Source organism: Equus asinus, chromosome 23 (genome assembly GCF_041296235.1).
Source record: "Equus asinus isolate D_3611 breed Donkey chromosome 23, EquAss-T2T_v2, whole genome shotgun sequence".
Taxonomy (NCBI): Eukaryota; Metazoa; Chordata; class Mammalia; order Perissodactyla; family Equidae; genus Equus; species Equus asinus.
In genome coordinates, this window is record NC_091812.1 from 38,783,431 (window position 1) to 38,809,206 (window position 25,776).

Below are 25,776 nucleotides of genomic sequence, written 5' to 3' on the forward strand. Positions count from 1 at the left end.
GGAGAGTTTTTTTCTCCTTTAATTTTTAATTTCATTTTCCTAATTTGCCTAATGAACGAATTCCTGTGGTCATAATGAGAAAAGAAAACCTGACTCTCACTGAATCTTGTAAAAACTAAAAGGGTGTTAGGGTGTGTAGAGGAAAGCGCTCAGGTTACCGTATGAAGGAAAGATGAAGGTTTCCATTCTCAGGCTGCTCTTCCCTGGTCCGCACCCACAAAGATTGACGTGCCCCCGGTCCCCCTTCCTGCCATCCCCATCCTCTTCATGCTCCCTCAAGCTGTGTAAACATTTCATAAAAGCACCCTTCTAACTAATTTTAAATCCAGTTTTCAACAGCCATATTCGAAGAGCCTATTTACTTAAAACAGTTCTTTCAGAGAAATATTTGAGGAAGGTTTTGTTCCTCATATAAATTTATTAAGAATTTATAAATTCTAAATAAAAAGGAAAAAAAGGAGGGCTAGGTGACACAAGGAGGAGTTTAAACTACAGTCCAAAGAAATCAGCCTCCTCCTACAAACGCATCATAGAAATTGAACCTTTAGAGCAAGATCTGAATTCTCCAGATGTTATACTGTCTTTCTAGATTTTCAGTGGACTTCATGTAAATCAAGTCTAACACTAAAAAACAAACAAATAACAGAAAATAGATTTACCAAAAAAAGAAAATCACGTTGACAGTCTTTTCGCGAAGGATTTACCGGGTTATTCCTCTAAATAGCAGCTTCCTCTAGATCATGTAAAATGTAAATTGATTTAGAAAGAAAGAGAGATTGAGGGGGGAGGGGGAGGGGAGGGAGGAGAAAAAAGAACTTTTCAAGAACACATCCACTGCCCAAAATGAGGAACACTTGAAAAGCCATCTTGATATTTTCATTAGAATTCTAAGTGGCTTCCAAATGAAAAAGCATCTACCACTCAACTATTGGTATTTTCTATTTCAAGTTCAAAACAAACACACAAACAAACCAGAACACAAATTTTCCAGCTTGACAAGAAAATATGAGCCCCAAGCAGCAAACGCTTTAATCAATGACTCTTACCTGAATACAAAAGACTGAGGTACAGGGTTTTATTTAAAGGGGATTAGATACCCGGTGACTCATTACACATAAAAATTGTTGTCCTTCTCTCTAAGGATGTGTCAGTTGACTCGATGAGGGAGTTCTTCATGATGCTCCTCCAGCTTCCATTCAGTTTACCCTGTGAAATGTGAAACTTCATATACTACACGTGGTACTGAGAAAAAGAGCACCAGTCGACACAAGGAGAAGAGTTTACTCTGTTCTCATCTTGGCATGTAGCTGTACCTTGGGACCCCAGGGTTTCTGAGCCCCTTCTGCATTCCCAGTGCAATGAAGCAACATTAGGTGAGCACGACAAAGCAGCCATGTGACCTTGGGCAAGTTACCTGACCTCTTTGTGTAATACCAGGATGATAATAAGCAGAGTATCCACCTCTGAGTGTTATTGTAAGGAGTTAGTACAGTCCTTGGCACATAGTAAATGTGTAGAAACTGCTAGGTGTTACTGAGCTGAACTGTTAAATGTGCCCCAATCAATTCCATTCTATGCAAAAATTATTTTTGAGCATGGCGAGAGTCAATACAGAATTGGGGGGTGTTACAAGTCCCCCATCCTCAAGGCACTCATAGCCTACTGCAGAGATTCTCAGTCCTAAATGTGCATTAGAATCTCCTGAAGAACTTTTATAAAAATACTGATGCCACCCGCAGAGATTCCAACTAAATTGGTCTGGAGTGGGGTCTGGGCATCAGTATTTTTCACCCCCCACCCCAGGGGATTCGAATGCTCATTGAGGACTGCTGACCCAGGAATCTGCCTTGTGATTTGGGTACATGCTCACTGCCTGTGTGGTCTGTTGGATTCTGAAAGAATCAGGAGCTCCTGGGATGAAGGGAGGTGTGTCATTATCCATTGCATCAATCTCTGCAGGCCACCAAATGCCAAATCCCTCAGAAGCTGGTGACCAAATCAGACAGGGAGAGCCCTCAAGGTTGGACATTAGAATCTGTGTGCTGGTTTGCTTTTTGCTTCAGTTGTAATGGAAATGAAGGGGCCCCTGTGGGAGGAAGTCAAATGGCTCTTGCGTGCCCAGCAGAGACAGGGGAGGTTGGAAGGCATACCAGCCACTGTTGTAGGAGACGGAGGCCTAATGAGCTATGACAGAATCAGAAACCAGCACTTCAATTAATTTTTGTCCTTCATTTTTTTCTTTTCTTGGGTTACTTCCTTTTTGCTATTCTTTAATTTTAGAAAAGTTGTGTGCTATAATTCTTGTCTGTGTCTGAGGAAATCCAGGCCTGAGTTCCTTGCCCACCCTCTGGTTGGGAACATTACAAGTAGACCAGCTCCCACTGAAGCCCAGCCACTGCAGTGGAAGCTGGGATCACAGGGAGCTGCGCACAGGGATGGGGAACTCAGTGGGCCAGAGTTGGCGCCATTTGGTCAGTCTCCCCTCCCTTCACAGAAACTTCCCTTCCAGTCCTCTGTCCTCTTCTTGGGAGGGTTTTCATAAGGAAAAATAACTATAATACAAGACTTAGGGAAAGGAGTACTAAGTGGAGCATGAGGAAGAACAGAGGGCAGAGGGCCTGGCTCTGCCTGAGGGACCAGGAGGTTTCACAGAGAAAGGCCTTGTACGCCCATCTGTGAACGTGAAATCTCAGTGAGCACATACCAGACATGGGCAATCAGCTCACGCACTTGGGAAGGGCCATGACACAGAGGCAATCACGCCTTCCAGGAGAACTAGGGATAATCTGCGGGGGGAGGGGCAGTGATTATGGGAGTTTTTTTGCAGTAAAATTCACATAACATAAAATTCACCATCTTAAAGTGTACAAAGGATAATCTGTTTTATGTCAAAAGAACCAAGTCCCAAATCATCCTGAATAAGGAGAAATAGACGTATTCCAACCCCTTCTGCCCATTTCTTCCACCCATTCCTTGGTCAGACAATTGGACTCATTGTTTATGGTCCAAAAATTCCTGACCTTTTTGTGGTAAGAATCTACTTTTTCATTTCCCCCAAATCAGCAGATCACTAGGAAATCGGGAGAGGAAAGCTGATAGACAGTAAAAGAGCAGCAGTGGAGAAGGGAAGGGACGAGAATTGGTGCTGCAGCAGGAGAAAGTCCTCGAAAAAAGCAGGGAAGGGGATAGGTAGTGGAGACCAACCAGGTCCTCTGCTGAACGCTCCCCTCGGGCCTGTCTTCCTGGCCACAGGGTGATTCTGGCTGACTCGCTTGAGTCACCTGACCTTGCTTGTTTGATCTTCCCTGGATTCAGTGAGATACTCAGCATCTTTCTAATAAATGCTCTGTTTGCTTAAGGCGAGCCAAAGTCACCTTGGGTTTTCTACAACCTTAAAAACCGTCACTAACACAGCCCTCCAGGCCCCAGCCTCACCAGGAATCCAAAACCCAAGAAGTGGAGGTAGGGGGAGGAGAGTGTGGAGAGCTTTCAGACAAGGCCTGCGAGTATATTCCAAACCATTGGCTGGGAACTCGTGTTATGTAGAAAATCTATTTTCTAAGATAGAATTTACTAATTTTTTTTCCTTCCTCTCTATCCCCTCACATCAGTGTCCACATGTCAGCTGGTTCAGGGCTTTATGTAACTTGATGTTCCCCTTGTTGAAATTCAGTGCAGTTTGGCATTTGGTAATCACATGGGCCATACTCCCTAAGTGGTAATTATGTGGGCTACGTTCGTATAACCACCTAATAAATGCCTAGATGACTGTTTTGGCAACTGGAGATTAAGTGGTCCAGAATCCATCCTTTAATCTACCAAGGAGAACATTCTATGGTAGAAGCCAGCAAATGGGCAATTACTGAGCTGCCCTCCACATTCCTGTGTGCTGAAGACAAGGCGGGCAGTCCTGGCCAGCCCTGGGGCAAGGTGATTTGTGCCCTAAGGCATAAATGACCTTCGAACCAGACTTTCAGGAGCCTAACTACAGTGAAAACCTAGCATGTCAATCCCACACTCTTTTATTGTTTAAAAAGACTCATAATTATTTTGATGTTGCTAGAATGGGGAACTACACAATACAACACCATAGGATCCTTGTGGGAGACGTTCTAGGACAATGTCCACAAAGTCTGCTTGGGTTCCAATGGGCTCTGCTCTGTCTTTCTCTCCAGGGTTCTTCTGTCACATATTCTAGGTTTGAAGAAGCAACAGAATGTAATGGCTAAAAGTATGGTCGCTGAAGCCAGACTACTCACATTCATATTCCGAGCTGTGCCATTTACTAGCCACGTCACCTTGAGCAAGGCCCCTAGCCTCCCTGTGCCTCAGTTTCCCTGTCTGTAAAATGGAACTAATGATAGTATTAACTTCATAGCGTTGTTGTGAGAATTAAATATTAACTTATTTAACGCAAGTGAAGTATTTGGACCAGTTCCCTGACACTCAAGAAGCACTTAGCAAGGAACAGCTACTATTATTCTGGGCCTGAGCTAGGAAGGAAAAAGAAGAGAATACCTGAGAAATGATGATACCCCACAATATTGTCAAATACTTGTCACATATCTGAATTCTAGATTTGCCTCGTTACCTCAGTCAACATTCACTCACAAACAGTATTTCCTGAGCACCAACCACAGTGGAGGGTCATCGGATGCAAGGAGAGCGGCAGGGTGCTGGGGGGAAGTTAGCATCTTATTCAGGGCACAAACCTAGGATGCGAGGCCGAGTTCATGTAAGCTAAATGGCATTCCATCGTAGTGCACTAAATGCTGGCTAGAAAATAGGGGACAGGACAGACAGAGTCCCTGACCTCGTGAAGGTTTCATTCAAGTAGAGGGGGCAGATTTTAAACAGTCAACCCATATAAAAATATAACATCAACTGTGTCATACTTTATGAAAAAAAAGTGCAAGGTGCTAAAAAATATACCTCAGAGAGGGAGGGAGGGTCATGGAAAGTGATGAGACCGGAAGGATAAACAGAAGTGGCTAAGCAGAGTCAGGAAGTATTCCAGACAGAGAGCAACACATGCCAAGTCCCCACAGCAGGAAAGAGCGTGTATTCAAGGAGCTGAAAGGGGGGCCATTAGATTAGGAGTGAGAGAGAGAGAGAGTGAGAGAGAGAGAGAGAGAGAGAGGAGTACAAGAGGAGGCAGGATTCCTGGCAGGTGCACATATGTGCTATGGTTACTACACTGAGTGAAGGAAGAACGTGGTTCTTAGACCTCCTCCACGTCTCCTGTCCACCCCATTTTCTAGGTACTTCACATTGACAGTGGGAAATTGAAATTGCTTTAGTAAATCAAGCAGCACTTAAGCTGCTTACTTACATAAGACAGCAGCTCAAAAATATCTCTTTTCATGCACTGGGTATTTCTTCAGATGGTAGCTGGGTCTTTCAAGGATACAATTTACTTTAGAGAAAGAATCTTCCTACAATAAAAAACAAATCCAGCAATTGCATTACTCGTAATGTAATATAGATCAATGCTATCCAGATGTGTAATTTTGCATTTAAGAGGTCTGTGAATCCCATATATGCTATATATGTTGGGTTCACTATATATGTGTGTACATACATACCCCTCCCTCTTTCTTTTTCTTTCTTTTTTTCTTCATTTTAAAGGGAGTCCCCTACTTGAAAAAATTAGGAATTAAAAAGCAAAGCCAATTGTTTTTCTGAGAGGAAGTAAAGTAATTCACTGCCCTCATGGTAGAGTAGTCAATATTCATTTATAAGTGTCATCCTATAAATCTAGGATATGTCAGCATTTAAATAAGTCAAGATGACCAATTCAACTACATGGTATGGTTAAATCCAATCCCTGGGGGCATGTTAAGCTTTCATTCGAATTCTTCTGAAATGGTGACAGGTCACTTAGCTGTCGGTACACTGCAGCAGACAAAGTCCTGGGTCTATCTGTCTATGGATCAGAAACACTCCCCACCCCCATAAAAGTTAAACAGCCAAAACACCTTATTAACTTTTAGAAAAACATCCTTCCATGTTGTGACCTTACGCAGACCACACACATTTTGCTGGACTCGTCCCTGGCTTGGGACTCCTGTGAGCAGTGGAAGGGAATGTGCTACAGGCCAGTTAGACTGTCTTCTCTCAGTCTTTTGAAGGACCACATCCCCTCCTGCTGCAGGACCTCTACTTGATCATGCTGTGCTCCCAATTAGCTGCTACTCATCTCTCATTGTCAGGTTCCATTGTCTCTTTCTCAGGGAAGCTTGCCCTGACTCCCAACCAAGTCAAATACCCACTTTCATACACTCAAAGGACACCATGTACCCTCCTTGGTAAGCATCACAATTTTACCTTTATTTCTGTGGTTACTTGATTAATGTCTGTCTCCCTCACTAGACTGGAAGTCCCAGTTCCCATATTATTTTATCAGCAAAGATCTAATGTTATCAGAAGTCCTAACCTTGTCTAGGTGCTGCTGAGCTCTGTGGGATGTCAGAAGACTGCATACCCTTTCATGGATCTTCTTCCACGTAGACTGAGAACTAGGATGGAACCTGCACAACAGAGTAAACAGGGTGGAGTATTACGCAGCTACTAAAAAGCATATTTAGAGTACATAACAGTATGGGTTGATATTTATAATTTAATAGCAAGAAAAAAACAGCAACATGCAAAACAGTATACATAGTGTGGTTTCAATGTCAATGAGCCTATGCATAGGAAAAACATTGAGGAATAAAAACAGCTAAGCTGTTAAGAATGGTTTGTGTTTGGGTGTGTGGCTGTGAGTGATTCTTTTCTTCTGTGTACTTTACTGTGTATTTCAGATATTTCTCCAAAGAATAAATCCTGCTTTAACATTTAAAAATTTTATCCCAAAAATTTTAATTCAAAATTTAATCCTAATTAAGAATTTTATTTTATATCTCATTACTTTAGGCCAGCCAGTCCCAAGCTTAACCACAGGTCCTGCAGTGTCTTTCAGTTCCTCAACATGAAGCGTTTTCTCCCTTTCATGGGCATTCGCAGCACTGCTCCCTCTGCCTGGAACGCTGCAACCCCCATCCTCATCCCCACTGGTGTTAACTCCCACCCACCCTTCAGAGCTCAGTTCAATTCTTCATCTCTCAGGAAAGTCTTTCCTGAACACCCTCCTGTCGAGGAATGCAGCTTCCTGTTATGTGCACTTGGAGTCCACTCACCCCTCATTCACAGAACTCCCCCCAGTGGATATTCTGTCATTACTTGGTTAATATCTGTCTCTACTCCTAGACTGAAATTGGGACTGAGATACTTTGGTCCATAGCTCATCCCAGGGCCTAGCAGGAATTGAATATTTCCTGAATGATTAAATTCATCCATCTATTCATTCATTCATTCATTTTAGGGAGGAGAGTGGGTACCAAATCCTAAATTCTGAGGCAGAATTAGCATTTTGGTCATGAAAAGCACAGATATTGAAACACCTAAGGAATTTTAGGAATTTGGATAAAATCATTCTCTTTAGTTAGTGTACAATAAACATTGGAAATGACAGGAACATTAAGGGAATCAATCCAGTTGTTAGTCTAGCCACCACACTAATGAGCCCCTGTGTGGGTGCCTCTCTGCTTGGTTTAGGACCCACATCCAGGCCACCTATCCAGCTCTCTCATAACAAGCATGTCCCACTGGTTTCCAGGGAGACAAGACCAAGAGCCTGAGTGGATCTACACAAATCCATTACCAACCCAGGAAAACAACTCAAAGCAAATGAAAGCATCACCCAAAGCACGGCCATGTTTAAGAAAAGACAGGCATGTCACTTCTATACTCCTCTAAGAATTTTTAAGAGGAAGGAATAGAAATATTTTGAAAGCTATAAATAGTTAGCATTTAAAAATAGCCACCAGCTGGACACTGTAAATGCTTTTTCATAGGTCTTGAGTAACCAGTGCCAAAACGATTCCTACATTTGTTACCATTACTATCATACACAGTCAATACTACATTTGAAGATCTTTGAGAATGATGAGTCAACAGACAGGAGCAGACTGTGCCCTCATTACAGCCTTCACCATCTCCAGATGGTGGAGGTAGGGAAGAGGCTCGGGAGAGTTCCTCCCTCTTTTGGGACTACCATTTCTCACCCTTTTAAAAGGATTCTCCACTTCCCCCATTAGAACATTGGGCGGACTCACTCCCAAATTTGTCTCCCAACTCATCCCTGCAACCTCGGCCCTGGCCGATTTCCATACTAAGCTAGCAGAAACTCAAAAGGTGTTTTTCAGGGGCTGGCCCCGTGGCCGAGTGGTTAAGTTTGCGCGCTCCGCTGCAGGCAGCCCAGTGTTTCGTCGGTTTGAATCCTGGGCGCGGACATGGCACTGCTCGTCAGACCACGCTGAGGCAGCGTCCCACATGCCACAACTAGAGGAACCCACAATGAAGAATACACAACTATGTACCGGGGTGCTTTGAGAAGAAAAAGGAAAAAAAAAAAAAATCTTTAAAAAAAAAAAAAGGTGTTTTTCATGCACCCCAGTGATCCGGGCACAGGGAGACTGGTCCCAGTGTCTGATGTGAAAAGAAATGTGGGGGCAAAGTGCTGGTGGCACCTAGTGTTCCAGGGGCTGCCTCCGTGCTCATGCTGAAGGCAATGAAGAATGGATTCTTCCCCAAGGATATGAAGGGATAGCTTTCATTCAAAACAACTGTCTTAGGGGCCGGCCCAGATAGTTAAGTTCACATGCTCTGCTTCAGCAGCCCAGCGTTCACTAGTTCGGATCCTGGGTGTGGACCTACACACCATCGCGCATCACCATGCTGAGGTGGCATCCCACGTAGAAGAACTAGAAGACCTTACAACTAGGATATACAACTATAAACTAGGGCTTTGGGGAGGAGGTAAAAAAAAAAAGGAAGGCTGGCAATAGATGTTAGCTCAGGGCCAATCTTCCTTACCAAAAAAAAATCAAAACAAACAAACCACCTTTAAAAAAGAAACAGCTATCTTAAAAATATTATCTTCAGTGCCACCTCCCTGGAGTTAAGGTGACCAACTATCCTGGTTTTCCTGGGACTAAAGAGTTTCCCAGAATGCAGCACTGTCAGGGTTAAAACCGGGACAGTCCCAGGCAAACCGGATGCCTGGCCACCTTACTAGAGAGTGCAGTTTGGAAAACAGAGCTTACTGCTCTCCATCTCTGACTTACCCACCAGACATGTGCAATCATGGGGTTTTTTTAATTTATGACAATAATATAAACAAACCATGTCTAGAAATATACCCACATGTTAATAACATTTGTCTTTGGGTAAGAGGACAACGGGTGACTTTTTTTCACTCCTTTTTGGATTTCTTAATTTCTAAACTTTCTATAGTGAGCAATTTTATACCTGAGAAATCAAAAGCTTGAGTTTTTAAGTTTATGACACATAAAAGTGGATAAATAGTATCTTCGTCAAGTTAGCTATGTGTCCCATTTCCAACAAACATCCTGAGATAGGCTTTCCAGAAGCAAGGGAAAAGGCTCAACTCTTACTTTGGAGAAGTAATCTTCCCCAATTTTTCATATCAAGGTGTCCTAAAGAAGCAAACTGATGAAGTGACCCAGCTTTACTCCTGCCAGACCACAACACACCCTTGGAGCAAAGAGATGGTGCTTGCCGCTGACCTTTCTCGGAGAAGGGGCTGATCCAGAAGAGGGCTGGGAGACCTGCAGTGCTGGGAGGCGGCAAATGAAGTTTCCCGACGGCAATCGGCATCCCCTTGGTCACTGTAACTGGGCGAGGGCTTTCCAAACTTACTCGAATCTAAGGGTGATGGTGACTCATTCCTTAAAACAATCCGTTCATCTGGCTCTTTGACAACCTGAGTGACAATGTACATGATTCTTTAGTTGTCGTTTTGTTTCTGTTTGGTGGGGGTCAGGTAGGACAAGGAAGAGAACTGGGGACAAAATGACAGTCTCCCTGCCCCAGGGATCTCCTGCAGTGAGCAAGGGGCAGGAGTAGAGAAGACTAGAGACAAGGTCAAGGAAAGATAACCAAAATTCTGCACATTCGACATGTATTAACAAGCCCAAACAACTTAGGCTCTTAACTTTGATTTGTGAGGATTAGGATTATTGGGTTTGAGAGAGAGAACTTTTAACAAAATATTTAAATGCTATGGCTTAACAAGCATAGGATAATACTCCATTTTCTTTGCATACATCTAGTCCCAAGTTGTAACACAGAAGTTTGTACCTTCATTTTGACAAGCCAATCAAACTTCAAGAACAAGTGATTTACCACCTCTAAGTATAAAGGTATTCATTAGAGAAAAAGCAACGAAAATCCCTACTGATACAGTAGAGATTGGGCCTACATACATCCCCACTGGTGATTCGTCCTACAAATGAAAAGAGCTTATATGAGGGGAACAAACCAACTAAAGCAAAGCAAAGCATACAGCAGACCTAGGCACCTCTTACGCTCTAGTTAAACTATAGCAATTCCATAAGCAGCACTAGCTAGAAAGATACTGTCCACCACTCACTGGAGAAAGCACAATAACTGACATTAGACAGCTAGAAATAAATCATTTTACAAATGCTACTTCTAAAATTACCTTTATGTTAGCTGCAAGGCTGTCAAAAGAAGAAGCTAGAAGAAAGAGGAACAGGTGTTTCAATGACTCAGTATTACCAGTTATCCCTAAAACTGCTGTTACACTTATTCCACAGCAGTACAGAAATATCATACGATGAATGAACTATTAAAGAACTTAAATGCTCCTTTGTAAATTATACTATCACTTTTAAGTCTCCCTTGAGTCACAGCAATTCTGAGTTTTTCTGTCCTCTTGAGGCAACAATGAGGTTATATTATTAATGACAGCACATATGGATATGGGAAGGATAAAAGAGTCTAAAGTGAAGCAGTAAGTTCAGTAACCCTTACGCAGCCTGGAAAACTCATATATGCCCAGGTGCCTAGAGCCTAAAAGAAAGCCATGTGGCTCTACTATAAAATTCATCTACTCTGCCTCTTCTGCCATTTCCTTTATATTTAGATTTCATGGAATCCTATTTATGTAGGAACTCTTGAGTATACTTGTCCAAGGTAGGCACAAATGTTATATTGACACAATGAATACATAAGAGCTTAGAGAAACATAACGCAGCAAAAAATGTAAATCATTACAATTACCATGAGTAACCGTAATAAGCAAGTAGAACTAATGCCAGAGAATGGTAAGAATGACTAGGAAATGAAGTGATAAAGACACATAAACAAAACCAAGATCAAATTGGATTTTTCCAGGTTGAGAAAAAAATGCTTTTGAAATGAGTATTTGCAAGGCTATGCTAAGGCCACCATGGCTTCTCCCGGTGTGACCGCGCTTAAGCGGTGACAAGGGGCTTTTCCCAGACTGCTGATTCCCCTGTGCCACTGGCAGGAAGAAGGAAGATATGAAAAAGGATTTTAAAGCCTGGTAATTGTCATATCTTCTGGGCATGTGCGTATGTGTGTATCCATCTTGTCCCAGAAGCTCTCTTCTCCCAGCTGAGCAAGCAATGGGCCATGCTAAGGCCCTTTTCAGCTATAGCCACAAACCTGCCCTGTGGCCTCAGAGCCCCCTGGCCACTGGTTTTGAGCACTCCTTTTCACAGGAGACTTGCCTTTGTTCCCTTGCTTCTCAAAAGTGCAGCCTTTGGACCAGCAGCATCTGTATCACCTGGAAGCTTGTTGGGAAAGAAGGAGCCTAAGCCCCACCCCAGCCCTACTGGATCTGAATCTGTACTTTAACAAGATCCCCAGGTGATTCAAATGCACATTCAAATTTGAGAAGCACTGCTTTATTCTACCTTAGGCCTGGATGAATGAGCTAACAGGTGACCTAAGCAAAGGTGTGGCTTGGAAGCTACAGGGATTCCAAGGATCTGAGCCCAGAGGTCTGAACGTCTTCTCTAAATGTACGTATGTGCAAAACTTGGTGTGTGACCTGGACATACTCTGTAACCTCTCTGGAACCTTAATTCTCCACCTGCCAGGATTAAAAAAGACAAAGGCCGAGACCAATGTGATGTATGAGTCCCATCGCTACTGAGCCAGCATTAAACCCAACTTGTCCTCCCCAGGAAAGGACATTTGCTGTTGCTTGATTTCACAGTAATAGAGAAGACAGTGCTGCTTTTATAAGCTACACGGGTGATTTCCAAACCAAAAGACTTAAATTAAATGTCAGAGGTGATGAAGCACTTTCTACTTCAAACTCTGTACTCTGTCCTTGGTTTGCTACTGTCGAACAGTCACCATGATCCAAGAACATTGGATTGAGTTACCATAAGAGACGTGCAGCCCCTTAAAAGTATAAACCTTTAACCCTACAATAGGGAACTCTGTTGTCAAGGATGGTAAGGTCCAGTCCCACCAGCCCCATTCAAGAGAATGGGCCACCACCATCCCTTTCTAGCCTAAGAATTTTTATTAAGTTCAAGAATGGTTGAACTTCACTGCCACGACCTTCAGCATTGACATGGTTCACATATTTCAATCATAAGGTAAAGGCCTCCAAGGGATGCCTTAACCCAGTGACTCTCAATGTGTGGTCCGGGGACCTCCCCAGGGGTCCCCAAGACCTTTCAGGAGATATGGAAGGTCAAAACTATTCTCCTAATAATACTAAGGCATGAGTTGCCTTTTCACTCTCATTCTCTCACACTTTACAATGGGGTTTTCAAAGAGTTACATAACATGTCATCACATCACCACTCTGATGGATAATGGAATGTGTGCTTGTGTATTCTTGTATTTTACAGATTTCTCAGTTTTAATTTCTAATACACTAAACATTAATAGATACCATCCACATAAAAAGAGCTCTTTTGGGTCCTCCATAGTATTTAAGGATGCAAAAAGATCCTGACACCTAAACATTTGAGATCCCCTGCCTTAACCTAACTGCTTCAGAGAGAGTGGCTCCCCTCCTCACTGACATGGAACCTTGCAAGCAAATGTTCTGTCTCCTCCTCTCCACCATTCCCCTGCTCTTTCCCATCAGAGAAAGGGCAAGTCTTATTTATTAGCTATCAATGGTGCCTTTGCAAGGAGTTCACGCCAGGACAAGCTGCTCCCTAGTTTTCCAACCCAGCCAGGGAGCAACTACCATCAGGACATGGTGGGTGATCACACTACTCAGAGCAGTCTCCTTCAGTAGCTAGGGGACTCAGGAACTTCTCGGCTGACTCTGCTCATGGGAACTCCTGCCCTGGAAACTCCACAGCTGGAGGGCACCTGAAATTAGGCTCCGAGTTTCCAAAATAAACTGTGATTCCTCAGAATGAAAGAAGGTTTAGAAATAGGATACGGTTGTCCCCAAAGGGAAATGCACAGAAGTAACAAAAAACTCGAGTACCTCTTCTCATTGGAAACGGAAAGTTTGAAAACTTAGACTTTCTTCTAGACTTCCGAGAATGATGCTCTGAAACATCCTCACCAAAGGGCTTTGCGCTGTCCACCTGAAAGTAAAGAAAGAAGACTTGAATCCACTGTGGCTTGTATTACCATTTCCTCCTTACCTGAAATGCCCTTCTCTCCCTCAACTAGAGGTGACGCAGGTGAGATAAGCAAAAGCTGAGAACAAATTAAATCAGTCTCCACAGTGTTGTCCCCAATAGGGGAACCTGTCTGTCCCTATCTTCATCGAGGCTAGAACATGAAGATATGGACTAAATTTTAGCATAAAGAACATAACACAAATTATATTCTAACCACTCGTAAGGATTGAGCCCAGAAAAGAGCAAGTGAAGTTTATTTCACAATCTTTACAAGAGGACAGAGTTTCATGTTTCTAAACAGCCTGAGCCATGCTGGCCTAGGTGGGGTCCTCTCTGAAGACAAGGGATTATCACAAGGTGACTTTTCAGCCTTCCACATTCCCTTCCAGTCTGAGTGTCCATATCCTTGAAAAAAAGAATAGCGGTGACTGTATTATTAAGGTGACCATATTTTCCTAAATTGGACAACATGATCTGCAAACAGGTCAAAAGACTTGAAATAGGGACTCTTCCAGAATATCTATGACATAGAGTTGCTGGATTTTTTTAATCTTGTTTATTTCTGCAGTTTTTTAATTTCAAGAAGACATGTTATAATGTTACTTTTCATTCTACCTCAAGAAACATATTCATTAGAATTTACAGTCCTTGACAACATCAGATTCTCTAAGTTTTAATGCTTCTACTTAAAGAAAACAGATATCATCAGGAAATCTGGCTAAATAGAAGAGTTAATATGTATAAAACACTTAGAAAATAGCTTGGCACACAGTAAAAGCTGTATGAGAATTTGCTGAACAAAAATATAAGCAAGTTTTGGGGCCAGACCAGTGGCGTAGTGGTTAAGTTCGCACAATCCGCTTCAGTAGCCCAGAGTTCTCAGGTTTGGATCCTAGGTGTGGACCTACACACACGCTCATCAAGCCATGCTGTGGCAGCATCCCACATACAAAATAGAGGAAGACTGGCACAGATGTTAGCTCAGGGACAATCTTCCTCACCAAAATAATTATACATAGATATATATAGATCTATCTATCTAGATAGATAGATAGATCTATAGATACATCAAGCAAGTTTTAATTCCCTAAGAAATCCACCAAGATTTTAAGGTTATTTAGCCCATAATAGCATAGGCTACAGTTATATTTTACAAAAATTTATATCACATAGAATAAATCAGACTGTCCAATATACTCAATTCAACAATATTTTATGAAGCCATGTTTACTAATTGGCTGCTAGATTTTTGCCACATTTTTACCCAGGTCACCATGAAGAAAACAGCTATTCTGTAGTTTCTAACCAAATGTCTCTTTTCTACCCACAAACCAACTCTACATATGGTCATCTTAACAGCACTTTGCTTCATTTCTTGTGTCTAATACACAAACATCATCACTAGTGACTTTGAGTTAAATTATCAACTTGGCAATAATATTAACAGTTAACATTCTGGAGAATAAGTCATGAACTAGAAGATGGAACGTTGTTCATGAAGAACACGAAATAATATAGCAAAGGCTTTTAAGGTAATATTCACTGTAAATATCAAGAAACTAATCTGTATATACAGTATAATTTAGAAAAAAAGGTGGAAAAAGTTCATCAAATTAAATAAAACAATGATTTTATCATGCTGGTGAGCCCATGGGTAATGTTTTTCTTGAACTTTTCTATATTTTCCATTCCTTTTATAGTAGTCAAAAAAATTTAACAAGACTAGGAGAACCAGTGTGATTAAATTTGCCCACTGCTTCCTAAGGGCTAAATCTAAGATAACTTTAATTAAGGGCTTTGAGGATGGCACATCATTGCTTCTTCCTGTAGCACATTTTTTCTGCTCTTTAAAGTATTAGCCACTGAGTAACAAACTCATTAAGAAAACTCAAGCAGTTTTCTTTAAAACTGATGAAGCTTTAGTTTTAGATTGGTACAGAGTATATGCCAGCCTTTGTTACACATCTCCTACCCTTGTCAGTTCGCTGATTCTTCTGGATAATGGCAGGTTATCATACGTAGACATTACACTCTATTAATAATTTTCAAAAATTAAAAATAGGGATGGCTGACATATACTGAGCAAGTCCTCTGTAAAAGATATCTTTATAGGAGTTTCCTAACTATGAGTCTAGGAAATGAACATAATTTAATCATCGTTATTATTCAAGCTGAATTCCCTCTTTATTTAATATTACCCATTTGTTTTTATGGCCCAGTCTTCCCATATTCCACACTCAGTCACACCCTCACCATTCCAAAGGACTCTGAAAAATAATTTTTGGCTCACATGTCTAACCACAAATGGAGGTTTGCTTTGTCTAGAGATTTTGAAATCATTTCCAAAGTTCAGTTGAGCTGGCTGATCCTGGCAGAAACGCCGGGTGGCATACGGAGAGGACGCCCGGGATTGCATGCCTCGAGGCGGTTTGTCGAGATTGCCCTCCTTTGCCTCCACCTTTATATCATCCAAGGGGAGCGGTGGTCTCCATGAATTAGATAAAGACCTTCGTGACTTATATTTTTCTTCCTAAAACCAAAAAACAGGAACAATATTTTGAAAAACAAAAAGGAAGAAAAAAAGAAGAAAATTCAATTAGAATATAACCATATTTAATTGAGCTTTGTTTAACTAAGGTAGAAGAGTGAACAGAGATTTATAAAACATGAATTTAAGGGAGGGCATTTCTCTAATTTATCTTCAGTTCAAATTAGCGTCACTAGTATTTATAACTTGCTAGTATAATATATTTCAACTAATCACAGTGAGATTTATTGGTATTAGAAGAAAGTTGGAAAGTATCTGACAAGCCTTGTCATAGACAGGCGATCAATAGATATAAATAGAGACAGAGTGAGAGAGAGAATTTGGCATACACTGGGGTCCAGTAATTTTACTTCAAGAAATTTAATATAAGAAATTAATTATGGCTATGTGTATAGCTACAAAAATTCTCATAACAGTAAAAACTTAGAAACCAACTATATTGGTGAGTAAGCAATTTCCTCTCAGCTCCAAACCCACCTTTCTACACTGAGCTTCATGATACCGGGGCTGGCACTCCGCAAACCCCCTTTCCGCTTTTCCAGCCGTTCTGCAGGCTCCACCGCTAGAAGGCACTAGAGGGAGACTGCAGACTGGAGGAGGAAGGCGGTACCGGAGGCTTCCAGTTTTGCATTCTATTCCTGTCAGCATCACCCTATCAACCATTCCGCATCTTGGCAGCAGCAAATTGTTCCAGTTTATAGTTTCTTCCCACCATAATCCCAGAACTAGCCTCACTGTGCCCCACTCGGACAAACCAGCACCAGCTGGCCAGAGCCCCATGCTCAGAGATTTGAGTCTAGCCCCATAGGATCCTTCCTCCAAGCTCCAGAGTCACCAGCAATGAGCAGTGTCCCTCCTTAGATGTCTAAGTCCCAGCTTGTCGCCTCTGGATTCTGAGGAAGCAGCCCCTCCGCAGAGATCTGGGTCCCGTTTCCATGGGGTCTAGTCCTCAAATTCTATGCTGTTGATGACCCAACCTCTCCCCTTTGCTCCCGCAGACCCAGGCGTGAAAGCTGCTTCCTGCAATTACTACCTCCATCACATTAGTGTTCTCCTTTCCTTTCAGTCTTCTAACCCCAGCCTAGCCTTTTTTTTTAAACATTAATCTTTCTGTTAAAATAATAGCTGTGGTTTGTTTTCCTGACTGGACTTTGACTGATATATCAGTTTAGTACCCAATAATAGGAAAATGATTGGCCAAAGAAATTATGATACTTCTGTATGATGGAATACATCAAGCTATGAAAAACTGCCTGGGCCTAAGAATATTTAAGGACACAGGAACATGTTCATGATACAGTAAGTGAAAAAGGAACGTACAAAATAATACACAGTATAGTATGATCCCAATATTTTAAAATTAGAAAAGTATGTGTGTGTACAGAAAAATATCCTCAAAAACACTAGTCATGCTCATCTCTAGATAGTAAGAATGACAGATAATTTTTATTTTATTTTTTGAGGAAGATTAGCCCTGAGCTAACTGCTGCCAATCCTCCTCTTTTTGCTGAGGAAGACTGGCCCTGAGCTAACACCCATGCCCATCTTCCTCTACTTTATATGTGGGTCGCCTACCACAGCATGGCTTGCCAAGCGGTGTCATGTCCACACCCAGGATCCGAACCGGCAAACCCTGGGCTGCTGAGAAGCGGAACGTGCGAACTTAACCACTGCACCACTGGGCTGGCCCCAAATTTTCATTTTTATTTTGTCCTTTTTGCTTGTCTGTATTTTCTAATTTTCTAAAATTAATGGAATACCTTTGTTATAAGAAAAAACAGTAAAAGCTATTACTTTAAAAAAAATTAACACTTAGAGGAAGACATATTAAGAGGTTAAAACAAGATTAAAATGGTGGAGTGGAAGAGAAAGAATGATAAGCTGAAAAATTACTATGCACATATATCAAACAGATTGGAGGAAATAGTGGGTAAAATAGGAAAAACTAAAAGCAGATAATGCCTTCCTTAAAAGTAATCATTGGTCTCCCATTATATGCGTTCTGATGCCGAGAGGATTGGTGGATTTGCACAGATTAGTGACCCTTCGCATTCTGTACCCCTTAACCCACAGCCCACATTTTCAAGGTATTTCCAGGACACCAGGTGAGAATCGAGATGACAAGTATTTGAAGAAGCTTTACAAATTACATTCATTCTCTATTTTGTTCTAGAAAGGATTTTAAGTGGTTACAAAATTACGTACAATAAGGTAAAAGAAACATAGAAAGAAATCAGGGTAAAGAGGCAATTGGAGCTGAACAAGAGTGCCCAAGACCCTTCGTGATTACCCAAGATGGCCTACAAACACAACTCTGAGCTTCAGCCTCAGCAAAAGAAAGAAGGAAACACTACTGCCCATAAGATCAAGAGTACAGTCAAGGAACAACAACGAAAAAGCTAACTAGCCTACTTATGTCAAACTGGTGATTTTAGCTTTTGTATCACTCTATTCCACCAACTATATCATAATGAATATGTGCCAAACACACTCTAACGTGATAGGCTGAACAAATAGTTTGAATATAGAAATTCAAACCTAGCAATAAGTCTCCAGGTTTCTATTCATCCAGTTGTATCTAAACTTGGTAAGCCAAGTTTAAGCTGAAATTCTTTAAATTTGTAGAGAAAATTCCAGACATTTCTATCACTAGCTTCTTCATTATACTTACCAGACATCTGTTTCTATGCAGAAACACACATTCTCTGATGGCTGTCCTTGTAGAAAACTCTATTTTGGGAGCAATGCCCTAAAAATAAAACAGCATAAAAGAAGGAAATAAAATTATTGGAAACAGGTTCTTTGCCCATCCCATCCTAACCTGAAATCACACAAGAACTTAATTGCTCTTTTGTGTGTTTGGCATAATCCACATGCATTATCTAAAACATATACATAACAAATATATATACAATGGAATATTATTCAGCCTTAAAAAGGATGGAAATCTCGCCATTTGAGACAACATATAAGAACCTGGAGGACATTATGCTAAGTGAAATAAGCCAGACGCAGAAAGACAAATACTGCATGTCTCACTTATATGTGGAATCTAAAATAGTCAAACTCACAGAAGCAGAGAGCAGAAATCGTTGTCAGGGGCTGGAGGATGGGGGAAATGAGGAGATGCTGGTCAAAGGGTACAGATGTTCAGTTATGCAAGATGAATAAGTTCTGGAGATCTAATGTGCAGCAATGTGACTATAGTTAACAATACTATACTGTATTTTTGAAATTTTCTAACAAGGTAGATATTAAATGTTCTCACCACAAAAAAGAAAAGAAAATGGTAACTAGTAACAATATTAAGTGATGGATGTGTTCATTAGCTTGATTGTGGCAATTATTTCACAATGTATATGTATATCAAAACATCAAGTTGTATAGCTTAAATGTATACAATTTTTATTTGTCAATTATACACCAATAAAGCTGGAATAATAACATATAATACATGCATAATAAGCACAACTAAACACTTATGTAATATGTATTACATGCTAGGCCCTGACCTAAGTGCTTCGCATATATTAACTCGTGTAATCCTCACAACAACCCCATGAGGTAGGCCCAAATAGCACCTCTGCTTTGTAGATGAGTAAATTAAGACACAGAGGACCTAAGTAACTTTCCAGCCAGTAATGGCAGAGCTGGTCAATGAACCCACACATTCTAGCTCCAGTGTCCTTATGGTTAGCTACTCCACTGAAAATATTGGACCATGGAAGTGAATGAGATTATGTAGGGGGTGGGATGGATAGAGGTTCTTCTTCCCTATCTACTTGCTTTGAAAAACTTGCTTTATCTCTTATACCAAATATTTATGCTCATTAGATCTATTTCCCAACTCTTCATTTTGTTTCATTGATTGGTACTTCTATCTTTGCTCAGTAGCACACTAAAATATTGTGATTGATATATATGTGTAGGATAGGAGATACATATATATAATCTCTCCTATCCTACTTAATTCTCATAATCCTATGAGGAGGGTACAATTATCATCATCAACCCATTTTAGAAATAATAAAACTGAGAAATGGACCAAAACCGGAATCAACCCAAATGTTCTTCATGGGTGAGTAGATAAATTGCGGTGTATCCATATAATGGAATCTACTCATTAATAACAAGGAACAAACTACTGATACACACAACTACAAGGATGAATCCCAGAGGCATCGTTCTGAGTGAAAGAAGCCGGTCTCAAAAGGTTACACACTGTATGATTCCATTTATGTGAGAGTCTCAAATAGACAGAACTATAGTGATGGACGACAGACTAGTAGTTCGGGGTGAGGGGCAAGATGTGCCAACAAAGGGATAACATGAGGGAGATTTAGGGGTGATGGAACTGTTCTATATCCTGATCATGGTGGTGGTTTCACAAATCTATACATGTGTTAAAATTCACAGAACTGTGCATTGAAAAAAGGTCAATTTTACTGTATGGTCGTTTCAAAAATACAATTATTTTTCTAAAAAAGCCTGAGGCTTAGAAAGATATAAAGCAGTTTTCCCAAGGTCACATGGCTTGTAAATGGCAAAACAAGGACAGGACCTGGATCTGTCTCCAACTGACCCCATCCACTCACCTGCAGCCCCTCTGAGCATGACCCTCTGCTCTCCTCTCCCCCAGAGAACACCCCCGAGCCAGGTATTCCTCGTCCTAGAGGCGCCTTCCCCTTCGTCTTTTCCCATCCAAATCCTATCTGTCTCTCAAAGCCTGGCCTCACCCTAACTCCTCCAGGCATGCCCACAGTGACGTCTCCCTCCAGCCTCTAACAGTTCATATTCATGTATATGACATACTCTGAGTACTTCCAAGAAGGATTTGCATCAGCTGAAGCCCAAAGGGAAAGGAAACTGACATGTGCTGCATGTCAACTACATGTGGCTGGTCCTGGCAGGGGCTTTCACACGTGTGATCTCATTTCATCCTCACACAACCTGTGTAGGAGACAACTATATCCCCATTTTACATGTGAGGGAACAGGCTCAGAGAGGCTAAATAGTCTGTCCAATGTTACACAGCGGGAATCGATAAGAGCCAAGATTTGAAACTCTCTTGGACAGCGAAGCCCAACTTCTTTCTAGTACCCCATGCTACCTATCCAGGGATCCCTGTGGATCAACTCGTTAGTTTGTTTCCTGTGCATTCATTCATTCCTATGCACATTCATCCCTGTGCATTCATCTTGTCTACAGAACAAGTCTTTACAGACACAAGCTACTTCTTGTTTTGGTTTTTTTTTTTTGTCTCTAGAATGTACAATATGCCCATAGGAGTGCTACGCCTGGACTGGTGACTCAAGATTTGTGGCTTATAAACACAAAAGCCCAGTTGCTGCACAGAATCAGATAATCCAGAAGGGCATTTGATAAAGAACGTACAATGACATGACCAGCACAGCCTCACCTCTGGTTATCAAGATTACCCACATGAGGAAGACGGTAGCGGGAGTTCCAGGGTCCACAGCACCACTGGCAGAATCACAAGACCTCACATGTATGCCAAGCCCCAGGTCCTCCGTGGCCCAGATGCCTGAGCCTGAACAAGTCATCTGGGAAGCCACAGATTTGTGCAGTCTTCTCATTGCCTCATAGGGAGACAGTATTAACCCTTAAATGACAGTACAGCCATGTTCACTTAATGACGGGCATGTGTTCTGAGAAATGCGTTATTAGGTGATTTCGTCATTGTGTAAACATCGTACAGTGTACTTACACAAACCTAGATGGTATAGCCTACTACACGCCTAGGCTATATGGTACTAATTTTATGGGACCACCTTCGTATATGCAGTCATCGTTGACCAAAACGTCACTATGTAGCGCATAACTGTAATTCACCCAAAGTCACACAGTCACTGAGTGACAAAACTGGAACTGAACCCAGACAATCTGAGTCCACACTTAACCACTATGCATGCAGCTGCCTAACAGATCTTCAAATACCTGATTCACTTTGCCTGGAGAGGAGGAGGGTCCCCTACCAGTAAGGAATGCATCCCCTGTTAACACATTCTTGTTGGCCTATATGACCTCCATTCCTTGAAATGACTTAGAGACAATAGGAAGGAATGTGCTTTCTTTTTCACAGCAGTACTGATTTTAGCTTACAGGCTCTATCTTGTCCAATCTCCTTAGCAATGGCATGATGGTGATAATGGTGAGGTCAATAAATGGACTTAACAGTAGGATTTTTCTAGAATCATTTCACTAAATAAAGAAGAAAATTATTAAGTAAAAGTTAATAATTTAAAAAAATAATATTCTTTCTGCTTAATTTACAAATTCAGCCTTCACCTAACAAGAAAACATATTATATTAAAAAATATATATACTTCAATTAACTTCATTGTAAGAATCAATACTTTACCTCTAATGCATGAGGATCTTTCCTTGCAGTTTTAAAGCCCTTTCTCTGATGATCACCTGCATTTATGATTAACTATAAACACAACTTTCTATAGGCTCTTCTTCCTACTGATGCCCATAACAGAGATAAAAAATTCAGGGAAGATATAACAAAGTGTTTCTCCTTGTCTTGATACTTAGCTGGACACCAGCCCAGTGTTTGAAGATGGCATTTATTTAATAGAAAACTCAGGCAAACCAAAGTTAATATAAAGAGTATCCCACACCTTATTCTCATCAGTTTTTATCCCCTTTTAGCTTCTAAAGAGCAATATCTCAATAACTTGAAATAATAAAGGCGAGCATCTCACAAGTACCATAGATATAAGTGATACACAAAGAATATTTCTGAGAAGAAAAATGGTGTCAGTCACACTAAACAAACCCTCAAAGATATAGAGGGCTCAAAGTTATGGCCATTAGTAATTTTGATTTGGACAACTCTTGATGAACGTTTGCTGTTTGAAGTATCACAGCTGGAAGTTGTGTTATCAGAAACATCACAGAAACAAGGGTCCTGCGTGTTATGTATGCCTCATGGCACTCTCAACAAAATGGGGACAGTAACGTTTTATTAATTTGTAATAATGGTAATTTATGGGGCAGTACCAGAAAAGTTGAGTATTAAATATGCTTTTATAATTCACAAAGATATGGTCCTTAAAATGGAGGTCATCCAAGTGACATACAAGTTGAGAAAGTTGTTGCTGCAGAATTAGAAATCGTCACAGATAACATCAAAATGAATATTTTGAATTTGGCTTCAGATAATGGCCCCAAAACAGTTAGATTATCAACTGAATAACTGAAGTGTCTTTTCAGATCCTTCAATATATCAGTCTGTGAACCTCTGTCAGTTTTCCCTCCTTTACGTGGAGGCCATAATATCTGCCTTGGCTGACTTGAGAATTGTTATGAGGAAAATAAGATTTCATATGAAAAACTGAAACTGCAAAATAAATGAGAAGTAGCATGATTACTATTACTACTCTTTTTTATTGTTATTATTACTAAAACAATAGCTATGATTAAATAAACTGATATCAAATCTTTCAGTTAATCGGCCTTAAGAGGAGGTAAAAAAAAAAGCCACTTTTTTATAACTATGTGATAACTATGGCAATGATTTAGCCTGATTAGGTAAGACTCTCATTTCTCAGATCAATAGGGGAAATTAGTATAATTTGGTATTGTGAGTGGGGCATCCTAACAGGGATGCTAAAATACAACAACAGGGGTACTAACCAAGAGGAAGTGATCTGCCCAAGAGCAGGCCATACCAGGAATAAAACGCTCAGGTCGAAAGAATTTCTCTCCCAATAGAAGCCCAGCTGGGCTCAGATCACTTACCGGAAAACCTGCAACCGTCTTCATGAGCACCTCCCTACACATCCCAGGGTGTGAAGGTGTCAGCTTGGGCTCAGGGAAAAGAAAATCCCGTGTGTTTTCTTCATAGTAGGCCAACTCTGCCCACCCTAGAAAGAATGCAGAAAAGGCATAACTAGATTTACATCCTGAAAATGATGTATCAACATCCCTGAGTTGAACAAAATAAAAGCTTAGACAGGTGACAGCAGAGGTGGCACTCAGATAAAAACAGACATTTTGACCACAGCACCTGTTATTCAAGAGGCAAATGACTTCTACTACTTTTTATCTCATGGATAATTTTTTAAAACCTCCCCAAGTCATAACAGAGAAAAAAGACTATCTAAAGGGTTGCTCCACAAAACAGAAGAGGAAGATCTCTTTCATCCATTCATCCATCCATCCATCCATCCATCCACCCCTCCATCCCTCCATTCATTCATTCATTCTTTCCTTCAACAAATGTCTTCTAAGGGCATACCATGGGTCAGGTCCTACGGATGGAACAGGAATAAGGCAGACAAGGCCCCATCAACGCAAAGGTTACAGTGTGGACTAGGGTTCAATGTATTCTGTGATGCAGTGATGTGTCAAGGTCCCAACAGCCCAGAGAAGAGCCAGAGCTGTGGTTCTCAGCAGTGCTGGTACAACCCCAAGGGCATTTCGGAAATTTGTGGCTACATTTCATGGGCAGGAGCCAAAGGTGCTAGAAGGTCCTGGAATGCTCATGATACTCCTGCACGACTTTCTAACATCCTACCAGACATTCTTTCAGGTGAGAAACCATTTTATAATTGTCTGAGTCTGAGGCCCAACTCTTACATATAAACACAAAGCACTTTTTTGCATGATTTTAAAATAAACTGAATTTTCAGGAATGCAGGTACCACGTAAATTAAGGAACAACTGTACTTTGCTTTGTTTGGATCTTTACCAAGACCCTTCTGGCATTTTGAAAATCATGTCACATCTAAATACTTCATGTTGCTCAACATTTACATATTGATATACATATTTATTTTAAATTACTTTCCTTTTATTTCTCCCTTATATTACAGCCCGAATATTACACTGATTTTTACAGTGATTCGTGTAAGTTGGGTATATAAACTACGAATATGATTTTAGTATGGTAAAAGTGATGCTACAAATACTCATTACCAAAAGAAGATCTTGGGTCTAATAGGATTGAGAATTACTGAGCTGAAGGATGGAGAAGCTGCCATCTGAGACCTTCTTGTTTACACAGCAGGTGTTACACAAGTGGTTTGCACTGAGAGTGGCCCCTGTGCAGAGCACCATCAAAAGAGTCACTGTAGTCAATGAGGCAGCTTCACTGTTTGGTGGCTGCCTTTTTATTTGTGAGAGGAATTCTGATTAGGGCATTTTTTTGAACATCAACTGTAGAAAATAATTGACTTTGCAGCAAGTAATATGATGGATTAATTTCTTCTAACATTTCACTTAATATGAATGTTTGGGTCCTAATGAGGAAAGGATCAAAGTGCAAAGCAAAGTATTCTATATTTTCCATCATAATATCATTTTTTCCCACTCTTCCCCTCTTAGACATGCTCCAGCCACAATGGACTGATGATGTATCTTTCCCTCCTCTGCTATGTACTTCCTCAGCTTATGGCTATTCCTTCTCATCCTGTTCAGATTATATTCATCATAATAGGTCCAAAACAGAAAACTCCATTTTTTCCCACAAATCAGCTTTCCCCTAGCCTTCTTCATCAAAGGAACTGGCACCATTGCTCAAGTCAAAAATCTAGGATTTATCCTTGATTCCACTCTTTCACTCCTTACATCCATCCATTAGCAAGTCCCATTGACTCTATTTCCAAAATAAATCCCAAATCTGTGCTTCTCTCCATCTTTACCACCCTCACCCTAACCACCTGTCCTGGAATACTGCCATGGCCTCCAAGCTGGTCT

General features: G+C 40.9%; 1 protein-coding gene across 5 annotated transcripts in view; it reads right to left on the reverse strand.

The window, feature by feature from the left end:
• Positions 1-25,776, reverse strand: part of SPATA6L (spermatogenesis associated 6 like) — a 43,739-nt gene continuing 17,963 nt past the window's right edge. For 2 of the 5 annotated variants that reach the window (XM_044756778.2, XM_014860717.3), the window contains 9 exons: positions 23,818-23,942; positions 18,719-18,796; positions 15,790-16,029; positions 13,358-13,460; positions 10,568-10,602; positions 9,630-9,826; positions 6,437-6,530; positions 5,333-5,435; positions 1-1,206 (listed from right to left, as the gene is read on the reverse strand). In XM_044756778.2, coding sequence (XP_044612713.1) covers positions 5,346-5,435; positions 6,437-6,530; positions 9,630-9,826; positions 10,568-10,602; positions 13,358-13,460; positions 15,790-16,029; positions 18,719-18,796; positions 23,818-23,942 — 962 coding nt within the window. In that variant the 3' untranslated portion in view covers positions 1-1,206; positions 5,333-5,345. The remainder of the gene's footprint in view (positions 1,207-5,332; positions 5,436-6,436; positions 6,531-9,629; positions 9,827-10,567; positions 10,603-13,357; positions 13,461-15,789; positions 16,030-18,718; positions 18,797-23,817; positions 23,943-25,776) is intronic. The other 3 variants (XM_070495686.1, XM_014860715.3, XM_070495688.1) reach the window with 3 other exon arrangements.